This window comes from Tupaia chinensis, unplaced genomic scaffold (genome assembly GCF_000334495.1).
Source record: "Tupaia chinensis unplaced genomic scaffold, TupChi_1.0 Scaffold000037_18, whole genome shotgun sequence".
Taxonomy (NCBI): domain Eukaryota; kingdom Metazoa; phylum Chordata; class Mammalia; order Scandentia; family Tupaiidae; genus Tupaia; species Tupaia belangeri.
In genome coordinates, this window is record NW_006159476.1 from 804,521 (window position 1) to 821,424 (window position 16,904).

A 16,904-nucleotide genomic window follows, 5' to 3' on the forward strand; every position below is an offset into this window, starting at 1 on the left:
TCCATTCTCTCAGGATTTTGGGTATGCATACACATGTGCCCACATGATTTCAAGCCACCAGATCCAGGACTTGAACCATAATCAGCCATGTGGAAGTACAGTGCCTTAACTATCACAGTACCTGTGGGCCCAAACTTTATTTTTTTTAAGAGGATGGCATAGTGGCTTTTTCTTAAGGTTTTGTTTGGAAGAAGACATGCCACTGGCATATTTGGATGATCCAACACTCTCTGTAAAGTGTTTTTAATCTTGTACAGTTTGTTTTTTAAATTTCTTGTGTTTGTTTAGGTTTCAGTTTTTGTAATTAATTTTTGTGATTTGTATCTGGCCTCATAATTGAATTGCCTTCATAAAGGCCTTGGACTCTCAGGTTAGTAAGTCAGACTTTCTTTATTGTGTTGTTTTTTTTTTTTTCCCTTAAGTGCCATAGATTTTACTGTTATATGGCCACTTAAAAGAAATGTGATGGCTTTGTGAACATATTAATCTGGACCTAAACTGCTGTACTCTGAGCGGGAGGTAAGAATGAAATGGAGATGAGCATATCCACATGCAAGTAACATCAGTCGGAAGAAAAAAAAAGTGGGCTGGGAGGAGGAGCACCTCCTTGGAAGGCTGGAGGCTACCATTCTAGCGTGATCGTGATTCAAAATACCTTCCAGCAGCATGTGGTGGTGAATTCTCTGGCTTCCGTGACTATCCTCTCCATTGACCTGATAAATTTACTTATAAATTGCTTATATGATGAGTACGAGGTATGAGTTGCTGGTACCATTGTAACTTTATTTTTGCTTTATGAAAAGTAGCTATTTGTGGAGCCAGCAGGTGGCATGGTGGGTAGAAAGTAGACTCCCACATGGCCAACCATGTTTCAGATCCCAGACCTAGCAGCTTGCTCTCTCACTTTCCCTTTCTCTCTCTCTCTGGTCAAATTTTTAAAATAATAATAATAACAAATGGAAATAAATAAATAAATAAATCATTCTTTTTTCTTTGCTTTTTTTTTTTTATTTAAGAAAGTTAGCTATTTGAAACATAATTTTCAAAGTTTACATGCAGAACTAAGTTTCTGAATTCTGATCTTCCATAGGTATTGTGATGGGTTGAGGGTCACATAAGTCACTGCTGTCAGTGTGTGTGTGTCACTGTGTGGCCCCTGTATAAAGCTCCATACCTTCTCTTTGCAGGCCTGCATCCCTCAGCAGCAGCTGAGCTGTTTGTTACTGGCCCTCTGCCAAGCACCGGGACACTTCCGCCGACTGCCCTCTCTGCTTATCAGCATCCCACCACCTTCAGCAATAGAAACTTCACCACCACCTCACCTTTGGTGCTTCAAGATTCAGATTTCAACACTACAGCCAACGGAATTTTAAGTCCTCACGACCCTTTGCTACAGATCAAGACTTCCCAGGGAACTGTTCCAACTGCTTTGGCATTTGAGCGCCTGGGCAGTTCTGCATTAAGTAACAGCATGCCACCGCAGTCTTCAACATACCGCTCTGCTCAGGAGTCTGCACCCCATCTTTTACAACCTCAATTTAGTTTGTTGCCTTCTGCACTTGGGGGAGCCCAGCCAACTCCTCAAGCCTACAGTTCAGCTCTCTTTACTGGTTCTGCCGCTTCCATCGAAAGGGCTCTTCTTCGAGAATGTAGTGTTATTAAACACCATCCGCGGCCTTCAGGTACCCAGTCTGTTCCAGCACAACTGACTGGACCCCGGCATTCTTTGCATGGTTACCTGTCAAACACAAGTCTAGTTAATTTTCAGGAAACAACCAGGCAGCCATCTTTATCTTGTAGCCCGGCTGGAGATTCCACTCAGTCGAGCAGTGGGGGCTTGCAGCAAAAGGCCTCACAGGTCTCGGTGGAACTGGCTCCATCTTACTCATCTGCACCTCCATCGTCAGGGTATCCTCCTTCCACTACAAAAGTAAACAGTTGTTCTACACAACAACCACTAACGGCAACTAAGCCCCCCAAACCTCAAAGTATAATTCCTCCCATGCAAACACTAAGCTATTGCAAACCTTTACACAACCAGAGTTCGGTGATATCGGGCCAAGCACAGATTTATTCCACAGCGCAGCTACCAAGCCTGTTATCAGTTAGTCAGTCCCAAAATTATGGTTTAGTTCAGCCACATAATGTGCCATCTATCGTTCATTCACAGGTTTATCGGGCCAGCAAAGTTGAGAAATTGCCACCCTTATATAAAACGTTGACTTTTTCTGGGTCATCTCAGACTGTAGCTTCAGAAAACCAGACCCTTAGTTACTCATCTAGTCAGCCAGAGGTATTGTCCTCAGTTACAAACGAGAATTTCCCTGCTCACACGAGAGGTGCATCTGCGGTCAGTCAGTCTCAGAGTTACTCATCCGGTCATTCTCAGGGTTTATCACCAGTTAGCCAGACACAGGTCAGTTTCTCATCTCAGTCACAAGTTCTGTCAGCCGTTAGTCCTCCAGAAAGCTATGCTTCAGGGCAGTCCTTGACATTAACAGTCCCTTCCCTGTCTTACTCTTCTGCCTCTCGGGCTCAGAATTTGCCAGATTCTAGCCCAACCCAGAACTACATATCTGTGCATTCTTCCCAGAGTGCTCAGCCCGAAGGGCCATCCTCCCCACAGTCCCACAAGTTTCTTCCTGCTGTCCAGTCACCATCCTTCGCATCCTCTGCTCATCGTCAGACATTACAGAACAACATCCCTTCCCCTGACCCAAAGTCTTACGCTGAAAGAAAACTTGACTCAAATGTCTACACAACCTCGAAGCAAGATGGCGATTTTCCAGCGCGAGAATTACAGGGGCTGCAGCCACAGGCGTCTCTTGAGTCGTCAGCCCCAGGGCTGTCTGATGGGGACGTCAGTGCGCAGGAATCCAGTTATAAGGTACCCGAGGCAGATGACAGATTCTCTCAGAGCGTAATCAGAAGTAATGCCCGTCTTGAAGATCAAGTTGCTGGGATTGCTCTCCAAGGGTCAAAAAAGGAAGAGAACGTGGCTACGTCAGTCCCACAGCTCAACCAGCAAATTGGCCAGGTCAATAATACAACAGCTCTTGATCTTAAGAAGGCAACCAGCTTAATGCAGACTCCACAAATACAGGTGAATGCTAAAGACTCGAGCCAGCAGCATTCTCTTCTATCCAAGGTTCGTGAAGCCAAGGTCCAGGAACAGCATGATCAAATAATTAATGCCTCATCTCAGATTCCCGTTCCAAACCATTTAGGGCATGGGCATCACGCAGCTCTTCCTAATGCACAAGTTCTTCTGGATTCTGCCTGCGACCTGCAGATTCTCCAGCAGTCCATACTACAGGCAGGGTTAGGACAGGTGAAGGCATCTTTACAAGTGCAGCGTGTCCAAAGCCCCCAACAGATGGTGCATCCTTTCCTTCAGATGGACGGCCACGTCATTCAGAGCAATGGTGACCATTCTCAACAGCAGCTCCATGCTCAGCATTCCGAGATGATGAAAATGGACCTCTCTGAGTCTTCGAAACAAGAGCATCTAACAACAAAGGGCCATTTTAGTGAAACAAACCAACACGATTCAAAGAATCAGTTTGTTTCCCTCGGATCATTATGTTTCCCAGAGGCCATGCTTCTCAGTGATGAAAGAAATATTTTATCCAACGTAGATGATATCTTTGCAGCCACAGCAGCCGCTTGTGGGGTCACACCTGATTTTTCCAAGTCAGCTTCAAGTGAAACCATGCAGGCCATTGAGGATGGCGATTCTAAGCCTCACTTCCAGCAGCCTTTAGATGTCAGGCAGGTGACTGCAGATTTTAGCTCCATCGCAGCTGCAGTCGGAAAGCCCCAGAATATAAATGACATTTCCTTAGGTGGAAATCAGGTTGCTGTGAACCTGTCGTCTGCACCCACCCTTCAGTCCAAAGTGATGCTCGACTCTCAGCCGCAGACTGAAGCTCCTGGTCAAGCCGTACCGACGACAGTCACTTCTGCGACAGTCGGTGCAAGTCCTGAAGCCCAGGAGCCAAGTTTTGACCCTTTCAAAAAACAGCCTGCTACCCATCAGGAATCCGAGGAGGACGGCGAGGATCCTGCTGATAGCATGGTAGCCAGCGGCGGAAACCGAGAGCTTGTTTCCAGTAGTAGGAGCGTGAGCGGTGAGAGCGCCATGTCCGAGGGTGAGCTCCCAGGGGGCGGTGACAGTGCGGCCGCCCCGAGCAGGAGCAGGAGCAGGAGCGCACTCCCGCCGGCTGTGGCGCAGCCCGGAGATCCCGCCAGTGCCAAGACGGAGGAAGAGAACCACGATCTGGTGCTTTTTAACCTTCAGAAGAAGAAAGCTAAAAAAAAGGGCCCCGCCGGAGAGGATGACGCCGGCCAGCAGAAACCGCTGAGAAGGCCCGGTCCCGGCAAGCGGCAGAGCCCAAGGGCAGCCGACCTGGGCCCGGGCCCGCCCGCCGGCGCCGAGAGCTGCCACGACGCCTACCAGCACCAGGAGAGGATGCGGCAGAAGATCAGAGAGGTGGAGGAGAAGCAGCCCGAGGTCAGGACCGGCTTCATTGCTTCTTTCTTGGACTTCCTGAAATCCGGACCCAAGCAGCAGTTTTCCACCCTTGCGGTGAGGATGCCTAGCCGGGCCCGACGGCCGGGGCCCCAGGTCGCTCGCTCGTCCTGCCCCCCGCCACTTCTGAGGGCCTCCTCTGCAGCGCCCACCTCCTCGGCGCCCGAAACAGGGAGTAACAGCCCACCAGGAAAAGCGGATGACGAACTCAAGAACTTGGAGCATTCTTCGTTTTCTTCGGATGAGGAAGATCCCAGAGCGAGCAGTCACGATGGTCAGAAAAGCAGCTCTGCACTCTTACCGGCTTTGGACACTGCTTCTGACAAGAAGAAAAGAGCAGGTAAAGTTTTAAAATTAAGATTCACAATTATAACTTTATTATTATTATTATTAGCTATAGTGGCATGTTAAAATTTTTTTTTTTTTTTTTTTTTTTTTTTTTTTTTTTTTTTAAGCTTAAAGCAGGTCTGCACATTTTGAGGACAATGCATGGATAGGTGTCCCGGGGGCTCACGGTTGAAATTGTCCTTGCCTTCTGAGTCTTAGGTTGAGTGGTCCTGGTTTTTCCTGACCTTCTGCCACAGCAGCATGGTTTGTGCAGCGTGCTATCATATCTCTAACCCACATGCCTCGTGGCCATGAAGCCTTGTCGGGGCCCTGTTTTAGTATAAAGCTGCGTACTTTCTTCGTATGCCCATTTGACTCAGTGATCTTACAGTAAAATAAGGTTATGTATGTACATCATGCTTATTAATGTAATCACAATAAGAGTTTAGAATTCTGTGCTGACTCCAAACTATTGACCAAATTCTTTTGGCCATGTGTTCCACTTTCTTTGATTAATGGACTTCAGTAGAAATGTTTGAAGAATCACTGTCTTCTATAAACAATGGACAGGTAAGTATAAAAGTTACCCTACTAAGGAATATGCCAGGGGGAAGTGCATGTAATGGTAATGCAGCCCCCACTCTGTGCAAGGGGCTGGCAGCCATGTTGTCGCTAGTACGTGAGGATATTGTAGCTGAAGGGCAGATACACGGCTGGACGGGAGAGCTGGTAAGTGATAGCTGGAGTTGGGCTTGGGCCTGCCTGGTGCTAGCCTGTACTCCTGCCTAGGTCTTTGTGTAAATCCCTCTCGATTTAAGATTACCTTTAATAACTGAAGTAATATGACACAATGGGCATCCCAAGTAATCCATTGTTATAGTTCATTTCTCAAGAATTTTCATTTGGTGGGACCAGCAGTTAGCGTAATGGCTATGTCGCTGGACTCCCACGTAGTCGACTGTGGTTCGCATCCCAGACCCGGTGGCTTAAAACTCACGCTGGGTGCATGTGCATGCATGCCCAAGATCATGAGAAGAGAATGGAGGAGAAAGGATTGTGGCGTGGCCATCCCCCCTGGGGGGTGATTTCTCACTTTCTGTCTCTCTCTGTCTGGCGAGCACACACTCCCTATAGCAAAAAAACTCTAAAAAAAAAAAAAAGAATTTTCATTTGGTTACACAAAGAAATGAGCATAATGGAAAGTCAGTCTTAGCTTCAGAAACATTACTGTGGATGCGGCTAACTAATCCCAGTAAGGTTTTCACCGCATCACACGCTCCCTGCCATTCAGACTGTCTTCGTCATGGCTATTATATTCCCTCTTCCAATCCTCAAGCAAAGTTTTTGTAATCTCTTTCCTAAAATGTGAGTCCAGAGCTAGTTTCTTCCAGATAGCCCATGTCTCACTTTAATTAAAGCCATCACCATCAGCTCTGTGAGGTCATCGTCACCCCCAGGGCCTTGTCTGAAGACCTCGGCCTCTCTCCCTATACCACCCAACAGGCTGCTCCAAAGACCCTCCTCGCCAGCCCGCTTTCCACGCTGCCATCTTGCTGGTCATTGTGAAAAAGGAAAACTGAGTGTTGCTCCAGCTTGCAGGAGGAAATGAGGCTCTCCCCTCTCCCTCCACGGCAGCTGTTTCTCAGGGTTCTGAGCACCGGGCCTCTTCACAGTGTGAGCCTTTGGACAGATTTCCGTGCCTGGACTGCCCCTTTCTCTGTTTCTGAGTCTAACAGATACTTGGTTATCATTCCAAGACTGTTTTCAAAGTCATTGTGTGGAGTGTGCCAAATTAGTGATCTTATCCGTGGAATTCCCATGGCCCTAAATGTCTGTGAAAGCATTTACTTCTGCATTTTCATTTATTCATTTCCATTTGAATATATTTTATCAGAGTGTGAGTTTCTTTAGAACAGCGAGGGCATGGTTAATAATTTGGGTTTAAGAGTTAAATCACCGAGGGTTCAAATTCTGGCTTATTAGCTGTGTGACTTCAGACATGTTCCTCTGTAAAATGGGGACAGTGGTCCACAGTACAGTCCCCCTTTGGTAGCGTCTGAGACTCTGAGACTAAAGCACTTAACGCAATCCCTGGACTGCAGGTTCAGTTGCCATACTGTGTTTGTTCTGTGTTAGTAAGACCAAGACACAGTGGTGTTTGTTATGTGTCGGCTGCATGAAGGGGTGTAAGAGAAAGCGGACCGTCAAGGCGACCGTGAGTTAAAGCTAAGAGCCAGCCTTTGGTTTCCTAATTTTGTCACTAGAATTCCTGAGTTTCGTACACATGCTGTACCATGTCAGACAGTTTAAATGAGGCTACGAAGAGGATGTGAAGGGCTTCGGTACCCCAAGTTCCAGGGCTCCATAAATAAGCTAAAACATTCCAGGGGGAGCCAGCAGATGGCATGGTGGTTAAGGCGCTGCACTTGGAGCTCCACACCCGGTGGCTTAAAAATCACACTGAGTGTGTGTCCAAAATTCCAAGAAAACAATGGAGGACAAGGGATTGTGCCTTGGCCATCCCCCCTGTGGGTGATTTCTCATTTTCCCTCTCCTCTCTCTCTCTCCAGCAAGCACACACACCCTTTGGCAAAAACCTAAAAAACATTATTTTAAGAACCACTGGTGATATCTTCAACTGATGCTAGCTTCTACGTAGCTGTGATGTTCTCAGGGACACGAACCTCTGACCAATCTTTCTAGACTGCTAAGCCTTCTTCACATGTGAAGAGATGTTCCTAGTGGTGCATAAAGCGTGTATTGCTTGCTCTGAAATAACGGTGTTTTCTAATACAGTTTGTGATGGAATAATTGTACCTTAAAAATTATTTACGTATTTACTGTCACCATAGGAATGAATTACGGAAACCAGTGGAGCCTTACCTGAAAATAAAGGCTAGGCTCCTTCAGCCAAGACCCATAGTTTCTCTAATGCTGTGGTTTCTGTGTTTGCATTAAAGTGACCAGTGGGCCACAGAAAGGGAGAGCCACACGGCAGGCACAGGTGCTCCAAAGGCCAGTCAGCAGAAGACCCCAGGAGGCGGACTGCGGTCACCATACCCCATTGCAGGGTGCTTTCTCCCTCTCGCTCTCTCTAGCAAACACACGTGCTCTCTGACAGATTTTTAATAAATAAAATAACAAGAAATACAGTAAATAAGCCAGTAGCAGCCATTTATGAAGTTCTGTGAGGCGGACAAAATTATGTGCTGTGCTCTCATACAGCTGGCAACATAGGCGGCTGGGACTACCTGGGGTTGGACGTTTGTGACATCCACGGGGCACCAGCGCCAGGAGTTTGTCAGCGCTGTTGCAGTTTCCTGGGACCACCGCAGTCTGTGTGATCTGTATTGGCCACAGCACCGTCTGGCATGAGGGCGTGTCTTTCAGTTTTACTTTACCCACGGTGAAGAGCACCCTTGCCAGTCTTGCCATGCCGGGGTCCCCTTTCCCTGCAGCTCGTCCAGACCGGCACAGGCACATCCCAGCATGTTCTGGTCCAGCCTGGGCATCTGCACCTGCTGTCAGCCATGGCTTCTCGCATGTGGTTTGCTTTGTCGTCAGCTGTGCCACCAGTCTGGGCCTCTTATCTCTTTTTAAGTTAGTTCCTTCCTTCTTTCCTATCCCCCACCTTCTTGTGAGAGAGACAGAGATAGAGACCACTCCCAGTAGGATCTCACACTGCTGTCCCCCAACCTTTCCCAGCCAACCATGGTCACAGGCCCCCCAGTGTGTACAGGGTGACCAGGGATCCGAACCCAGATGTTTGCATGTGCTCGCTGGAGAGACAGAGAGACAGAAAGAGAGAGATCACAGCCCCCCACCCCGCGAAGATGGCTACACTGCAATCCCTTCTCCCTTCTCCATTCTCCCCTCCGGATTTTGGGCACGCATGCACACACACATACCCACAGTGTGAACATCAAGCTTCCAGGTCTGGGATTCAAACTGTGGTTGGCTATGTGGGAATCAAGCAACATAACCATTACACTATGTGCTGGTCCCTAAATGGTTCTTTTCTAAATACCAAACTATTCTTCTTTATTTGCTTCTGTTATTTTTGGTTAATTTTTATAAAAACTTCTGGTTTTACTTGAATTCTTCTCTGTCTTCCTTGGGTTTAGTTTAATGTTCTCTTTATTGTGTTTATGTCTAATGAATGGCATATATGCGCAAGATTGTTTTTAATACCACACAATGGTTTCAGTTTAACTATCTTTTTACATTGTTTGTCATTTCAGTTTCTATTTTATTAATCCTGAAGTTATAAAGAGTGGACAGGGTTTTTATTTCTGTTTCCTAATATTATCTTCCTTGTAAAAATTAACTGACGGCTCTGTCGAATTATGTTCAGGGAGCATATGTACATGTTGATATTTTTGTGAAATTGTTAGTGGCTTGGCCATTCGGCAGTTTTTATAAATATCCTGTGAGTGCTAAGTTAATAGATTTTATTTGCTAATAGTACTCAAATGTCCTATACCTGTGTATATTTCATTTACTATAAGTGACATTGTTATATAAGAAAACATATATATTTGGAGGTAAATGGTTTATGTGGAATTTGCCTTAAAATACACCCCAGCAAGCTGTATACACCAGTGTGTGCCTGTAATTGCGTCTCCTCGGGAGGCTGATTGGGATTGGAATTATCAACGAGTGTCAGGACAGCTTGAGCAAACTAATAAGATCCTGCTCCCCCAATGAAATCTAGCAAATATGTCAAAGAAGTGTTGGCTAGATGAAACAACTATTCCAAGATGTTTCTGGTAGTTGTAGTTGGGTTATAGTACGTAAATACATAAGGGTTTGTATTTTCTATTTTTGTGTATATTGAAGATTTTATAATCTTTTTATTATTTAAATCCTCTCTATCCTTATTTATTTTTAGATTGCTTGATCTGTTGATTCCTGAGAAAGGTGTGTTACAGTTTTCCATTATGTTTTACTGTCTTTCTAATATTTTTACTTAATGTTTTGAACCAATGTACTTAGGTGCATAAAATTACATTACAGTTAAATTTCCTTTTACCATAATAAAATATTTTTCCCACTTAATAATTTCTGATTTTAACATTGTCATACTAATGTTGTTAGCGATCTTTAGCATATTTTTCATATCTGTGTTCTTTCAGAATATTTTTCTTTTGAAATATAGTTCATATATGGAAATATATAACATGTAGCCAGGAGTTTGTCGGCGCTGTTGCAGTTTCCTGGGACCACCGCAGTCTGTGTGATCTGTATTGGCCACAGCACCGTCTGGCATGAGGGCGTGTCTTTCAGTTTTACTTTACCCACGGTGAAGAGCACCCTTGCCAGTCTTGCCATGCCGGGGTCCCCTTTCCCTGCAGCTCGTCCAGACCGGCACAGGCACATCCCAGCATGTTCTGGTCCAGCCTGGGCATCTGCACCTGCTGTCAGCCATGGCTTCTCGCATGTGGTTTGCTTTGTCGTCAGCTGTGCCACCAGTCTGGGCCTCTTATCTCTTTTTAAGTTAGTTCCTTCCTTCTTTCCTATCCCCCACCTTCTTGTGAGAGAGACAGAGATAGAGACCACTCCCAGTAGGATCTCACACTGCTGTCCCCCAACCTTTCCCAGCCAACCATGGTCACAGGCCCCCCAGTGTGTACAGGGTGACCAGGGATCCGAACCCAGATGTTTGCATGTGCTCGCTGGAGAGACAGAGAGACAGAAAGAGAGAGATCACAGCCCCCCACCCCGCGAAGATGGCTACACTGCAATCCCTTCTCCCTTCTCCATTCTCCCCTCCGGATTTTGGGCACGCATGCACACACACATACCCACAGTGTGAACATCAAGCTTCCAGGTCTGGGATTCAAACTGTGGTTGGCTATGTGGGAATCAAGCAACATAACCATTACACTATGTGCTGGTCCCTAAATGGTTCTTTTCTAAATACCAAACTATTCTTCTTTATTTGCTTCTGTTATTTTTGGTTAATTTTTATAAAAACTTCTGGTTTTACTTGAATTCTTCTCTGTCTTCCTTGGGTTTAGTTTAATGTTCTCTTTATTGTGTTTATGTCTAATGAATGGCATATATGCGCAAGATTGTTTTTAATACCACACAATGGTTTCAGTTTAACTATCTTTTTACATTGTTTGTCATTTCAGTTTCTATTTTATTAATCCTGAAGTTATAAAGAGTGGACAGGGTTTTTATTTCTGTTTCCTAATATTATCTTCCTTTTAAAAATTAACTGACGGCTCTGTCGAATTATGTTCAGGGAGCATATGTACATGTTGATATTTTTGTGAAATTGTTAGGGGCTTGGCCATTCGTCAGTTTTTATAAATATCCTGTGAGTGCTAAGTTAATAGATTTTATTTGCTAATAGTACTCAAATGTCCTATACCTGTGTATATTTCATTTACTATAAGTGACATTGTTATATAAGAAAACATATATATTTGGAGGTAAATGGTTTATGTGGAATTTGCCTTAAAATACACCCCAGCAAGCTGTATACACCAGTGTGTGCCTGTAATTGCGTCTCCTCGGGAGGCTGATTGGGATTGGAATTATCAACGAGTGTCAGGACAGCTTGAGCAAACTAATAAGATCCTGCTCCCCCAATGAAATCTAGCAAATATGTCAAAGAAGTGTTGGCTAGATGAAACAACTATTCCAAGATGTTTCTGGTAGTTGTAGTTGGGTTATAGTACGTAAATACATAAGGGTTTGTATTTTCTATTTTTGTGTATATTGAAGATTTTATAATCTTTTTATTATTTAAATCCTCTCTATCCTTATTTATTTTTAGATTGCTTGATCTGTTGATTCCTGAGAAAGGTGTGTTACAGTTTTCCATTATGTTTTACTGTCTTTCTAATATTTTTACTTAATGTTTTGAACCAATGTACTTAGGTGCATAAAATTACATTACAGTTAAATTTCCTTTTACCATAATAAAATATTTTTCCCACTTAATAATTTCTGATTTTAACATTGTCATACTAATGTTGTTAGCGATCTTTAGCATATTTTTCATATCTGTGTTCTTTCAGAATATTTTTCTTTTGAAATATAGTTCATATATGGAAATATATAACATGTAAAGAATAATAGCCAACAATATTTCCATAAATTCAGAAATGCAGACATTAGTTCAGACCGTTATCTGACCTCAACTTAGTAACTTCACAATATATCAGGAAGGAAAAAAGAAAGGAATGAAGAAAGAAAAACTTAGCTTTTTAGGGCTGGCTCCATGGTCTGGTAGTTAAGTCTGCCAGATCCCACGTGGCTGATGGATCCCATATGGCCAACTGTATGGTTCAAGTCCTGGATCTGGCTGCTTGAGAAACACACCAGGCACGTGTGTGTGTGCCCAAGCCCTGAAAGAAGGGAGGGATGGAGGAGAAGGGACTGTTGACATGGCCAACTCCCTGGGGGATGGGGGTGATTTATCACTCTCTCTCTCACTGTCTGTCTCTGACTGGTGAGTGCACATGCCCTATAACAAAACTAAAAATTTTTTAAAAAGCTTTATTTTTATTTTTTTTTATCATGGGAAGCTTCAAACATACAGAGTGTATTGATTAGAATCAAAACAATTTCTGCTTCACCAGTTTCAGTTGTCATCAGTACATGGTCAGTATGTTTTATTCATATTACTCTCCTGCCTACTGATTGTTATCTTTTTTTTTTTTGGAGAGGTTTTTGCTCTAGGGCACATGCGCTTGCCAAAAAGACAGAGACAGAAAGCAAGAAATCACCCCAGGAGTCCATGCTGGCTGCAATCTCTTCTCCTCCATTCTCCTCTCGGGATCTTGGGCATGCATGCACACGTACCCGGCGTGAGTTTAAGCCACTAGATCTGGGACTCGAACCATGGTCTACTACATGGGAGTCCAGCGACAGCCATTACACCAACTGCTGGTCCCATGATTGTTTCCTTTTTAAAAAGATAATGAAATAATTCTATTCCCCCCTCCCCATTATAATTAAAATTCCAAATGCATTTTTAGCTTTTCAAAATCTGCCAATACTTACTTTTCCTGGATAGTACAAATTTTTGAATACTGCAACACCACTCAGCCCCTCCTACATTAAACGTTATTCTTACATGTGCATTATAATTGTCTTATTTGTCATAATCAAAAAGATGTCATTAATAGTGTTACATGGGCAGACCAGCAGGTAGCATGGTGGTCAAGGCTCTAGACTTTCACATGGTCTACTGTGGTTTGAGTCCTTGACCTGGCAGCTTGCTTCCCACTTTCTCTCTTGATCTCTTTGTCTCTCTCTCTCTCTCTGGTGAGTGTACATGCCCTGTAGCAAATTTAAAAATAATAATAATGATAAAATTAAATTAATAGATTTTTTAAAAGAAGTGTTACATGATAAACATTCATTTAGGCTTTTGCGCTCACCAGAGAAACAGAGAGAAAGAAACTGAGAAATCACCCGGGGGCGGAGGCGGATGGCCACACTCCAGTCCCTTCTTGGCCATTTTCCTCTCGCAGTTTTGGGCACACATATGCACCTGGCGTGTTTTCAAGCTGCCAGGTCCCAGACTCAAACCAGTGTTGACTGTATGGGAGCCCAGCACCTTAACCACTGTGCCCGCTGGCATCCATTTAGACTTGCTAATATTTACGCATTTACTGCTTTGCTTGTCATTCATTCCTGCACCTTTTATCTTCTCTTAGGGGTTATTTTGCATCTGATTAAAACAATGGCCGGTGCATTTCCTTTTCTGACAGTGTGCTAGTGGCCCCAATAAAGTATTTGCAAAGTTCAGTGACACTGTTATATAACAAAATCTCTTTTATTTTTTTTTCTCAGGTTTTTGCCAGAGGGTGTGCACACTCACTACAGAGACATAGAGGGAAAGTGAGAAATCAGCCTCCAGAAGAGGTGGCCATGCTGCAGTCCCTTCTCCATTCTCCTGGGATTTGGGGCATGCTCACACACGCCTGTCAGGGCTTTAAAGCCACAAGGTCTGGGTCTTGAACCAGGGTTAGCCATGCGGGAATCCAGCATCTTATCCACCACTTGCTGGCCTTATTGCAGTTTTAGATTGGGTCACAAAATTGCAGCACAGAGGTTTTACAGGTTGATGAAGTCCAGTTTATTTTTTCTTTTGTCATTTATGCTTTTGTGGTATATCTATCTGCAGCTATAACCCAACCCAAGATTATGAAGATTTATACCTATGTGTTCTCAAAGAGCTTTAAATTTTTATGTTTTTATACTTAAATCTATGATCCATTTTCTGTTTCTTTTTGTATATGGTGAGTTGTGAGATGTAGGGTCCAGCTTTGTCCTTGTGTATGCGGCTAGCCCATTGTCCAGTACCATTTATTTGTGGAAAAGACTTTTTTTCCTGTTGAATATTAGGGCATCTTTTTTTTTCTTTAAAGAATTATTTATTTATTATTGTTATTATTATTTTTCACATGAATTTTACCAAAGACAGAGAGAGAGAGGGAGAGTGAGAAAGCAAGCCACCAGATCCAGGACTCGAACCATGGTCAGCCATGTGGGAATTCCAACACCTTAACCACCATGCCACCTGCTGGTCCCACGGCATCTTTTTTTAAAATCACTTGATTGTAAATCTAATTTGTGTCTGGACTTCCCACTTACTTCACCGTGTCATGCCTGTGTTCATCTATGTCACTGTAGCAGGCTTTGTTAGCACGCCTTGACAGTAAGTTTTTAAATCGGGAATGTGGGTCTTCTGACTTTGTTCTTTTCAAGATTGTTCTGGCTATCCTGGACGTCTTTCATTTCCATAGACGTTTAGGATTAATTTGACAATATATGCCAAAAATGCAGTTAGAATTTTTATGAGGGCCAGGTTAAATCTGAAGATCAGTTTGGGGGTATTGCCTTCTTAACCATGATCTTCTGATCATTGCCTTCTGATCCGTGAATGTGGGGATATGTTATAGTTATGTAGACCTTCTTTAATTTCTTTGGATAATTTTTTTTATTGGGTTAGAAAAGTCATGAGGCAGTTCTACATAGAAAAACAGAAAAAAACACATCAATGCTTTTCAAATGACCCAGTAGTTTTCGCACAGTAAGTTTTGTGTTTCTTTCATTAAATTTATTCCTAATTATTTTGTTATTTTTGATGTTATCATAAATGAAATTATGACCCTAATTTCATTTTTGGATTGTTTGTTGTCAGCATATAGAAATACCTTTGAGGGGGACCAGCAGTTAATGTAATGACTATGTCACTGGACTCCTATGTAGTCGAGTGCAGTTCAAGTTCTGGACCCAGTGGCTTAAATTCATGCCGGGCGCGTGTATGTGCGTGCCCAAGATCCCGAGAGGAGAATGGAGGAGAAGAGATTGTGGTGTGGCCATCCCCCTGGGGAGGTGATTTCTCACTTTCTGTCTCTCTCTGTCTTCTGATGAGCACATGCACTCTAAGCAAAAAACTCTCAAAAAAAAAAAAAAAGAAAAGAAGAGAAAAAAGAAAGAAATACCTTTGAGGACCAGGCAATGGTGTCTTTATGGTAACTGGGTCCCACATGGCTGGCTGCCTGGTTTGAGTCCCAGAAGTGGTAGCTTGAAAAACATGCTGGGTGTGTGTACATGCTCAAACTCCAGAGAGAAAAATGGAGGAGAAGGGATTGTGGCTTGGCCATCCCCCCCAGTGTCGTTCTCTCTTCCACATCTGTGTACACACAGATGCCCTTTAGCAAAAGAAAAAAATATTATCATGTGTTGATCTTGCTGTACCCTATAATCTTGCTGAACTTGTTTACTAGCTCTAATAGTTTTTAGATTTTAGAAAATCTTAAGGGTTTCTTAAAATTTTCTATATGGGACTAGCAGGTGGTATAATGGTTACGTCACTAGACTCCTACATAGTTAGTAGACTGTGGTTCAAGTCCCGGACCCAGCAGCTTGAAACTCATGCCAGGTGTGTGTGCACGCGTGCCCAAAATCCCAAGAGGAGAAGGAATTGCTACATGATCATCCCCCCGGGGGGGTGATTTTTCACTTTCTGTCTCTCTGCCTCTTCTCTCCAGAGAACACATGTTCCCTATAGCAAAAATCTCTTAAAAACAAAGAAAAAAGATTTTCTATATGTAAAATCATGTCATTTGTAAATAAAGATACTTTTACTTCTTAAGACATATTTATTAGGGAAAGCATCTAGTTTTTCCTTATTAAGAATGATAATAGGGGATGGCAGGTGGCATGGTTCAGGTGCGAGACTCCCACATGGCCAACTATAGTTCAAGCTCCGAACTTGGCTGCTTGCTTTCTCACTTTCCCTCTTTCTTTTTTGTCACTCTCTGGTGAAATTTAAATAAATAAATAAAGTCTTTTATAAAAATCATGTTAGGGACCAGTGGATAGCATGGTGGTTTAGGGTGCTGAACTCCCACATGGCGGACCACAGTTTGTGTCCCAGACCTGGCAGCTTGCTTTCTCACCTTACCCTCTCTCTCTGATGAGCACATGTGCCGTATAGCAAATAATAATAATAAATAAAATTGAATAATTATAAATAATACTTTTTTTTTTGGAGAGATTTTTGCTAGAGGGCGCGTGCGCTCGCCATACAGACAGAGAGAGACATAGAGACAGAAGGCGAGAAATCACTCCCCAGGGGGGATGGTCATGCCGCAATCCCTTCTCCATTTTCCTCTCGGGATCTTGGGCACGCATACACACGCACCTGGCGTGAGTTTTAAGGCACCGGGTCCGGGAAGCGAACCGCAGTCGACTACGTGGGAGTCAGGCGACATAGCCATTATGCTAACTGCTGGTTCCCATAAATAATACTTTTAAAAAAGGATGTTAGTTGTAGAGTTTTTCTAGGTGTCTTTATCAAGTTTAAGAAGTTTCTCTGATCTAATTTAAAAAACAATAAATAAAAAATAATTCTTAAAAAAAAAATCCTTCTATTGGGACCAACAGTTAGTGTAATGGCTATGTTGCTGGACTCCCACATAGTCGACCACGGTCTGAGTCCCGGACCCGGTGGCTTAAACTCATGCCGGGCGCGTGTGCGTGCGTGCCCAAGATCCTGAGAGGAAAATGGAGG

General features: G+C 43.6%; 1 protein-coding gene across 4 annotated transcripts in view; it reads left to right on the forward strand.

Moving 5' to 3' along the window:
• QSER1 (glutamine and serine rich 1) overlaps window positions 1–16,904 on the forward strand; it is a 40,674-nt gene that overhangs the window by 4,402 nt on the left and 19,368 nt on the right. For all 4 annotated transcript variants that reach the window (XM_027771871.1, XM_006140443.3, XM_006140444.3 and 1 more), the window contains one exon: window positions 1,188–4,871. In XM_027771871.1, coding sequence (XP_027627672.1) covers window positions 1,188–4,871 — 3,684 coding nt within the window. The remainder of the gene's footprint in view (window positions 1–1,187; window positions 4,872–16,904) is intronic.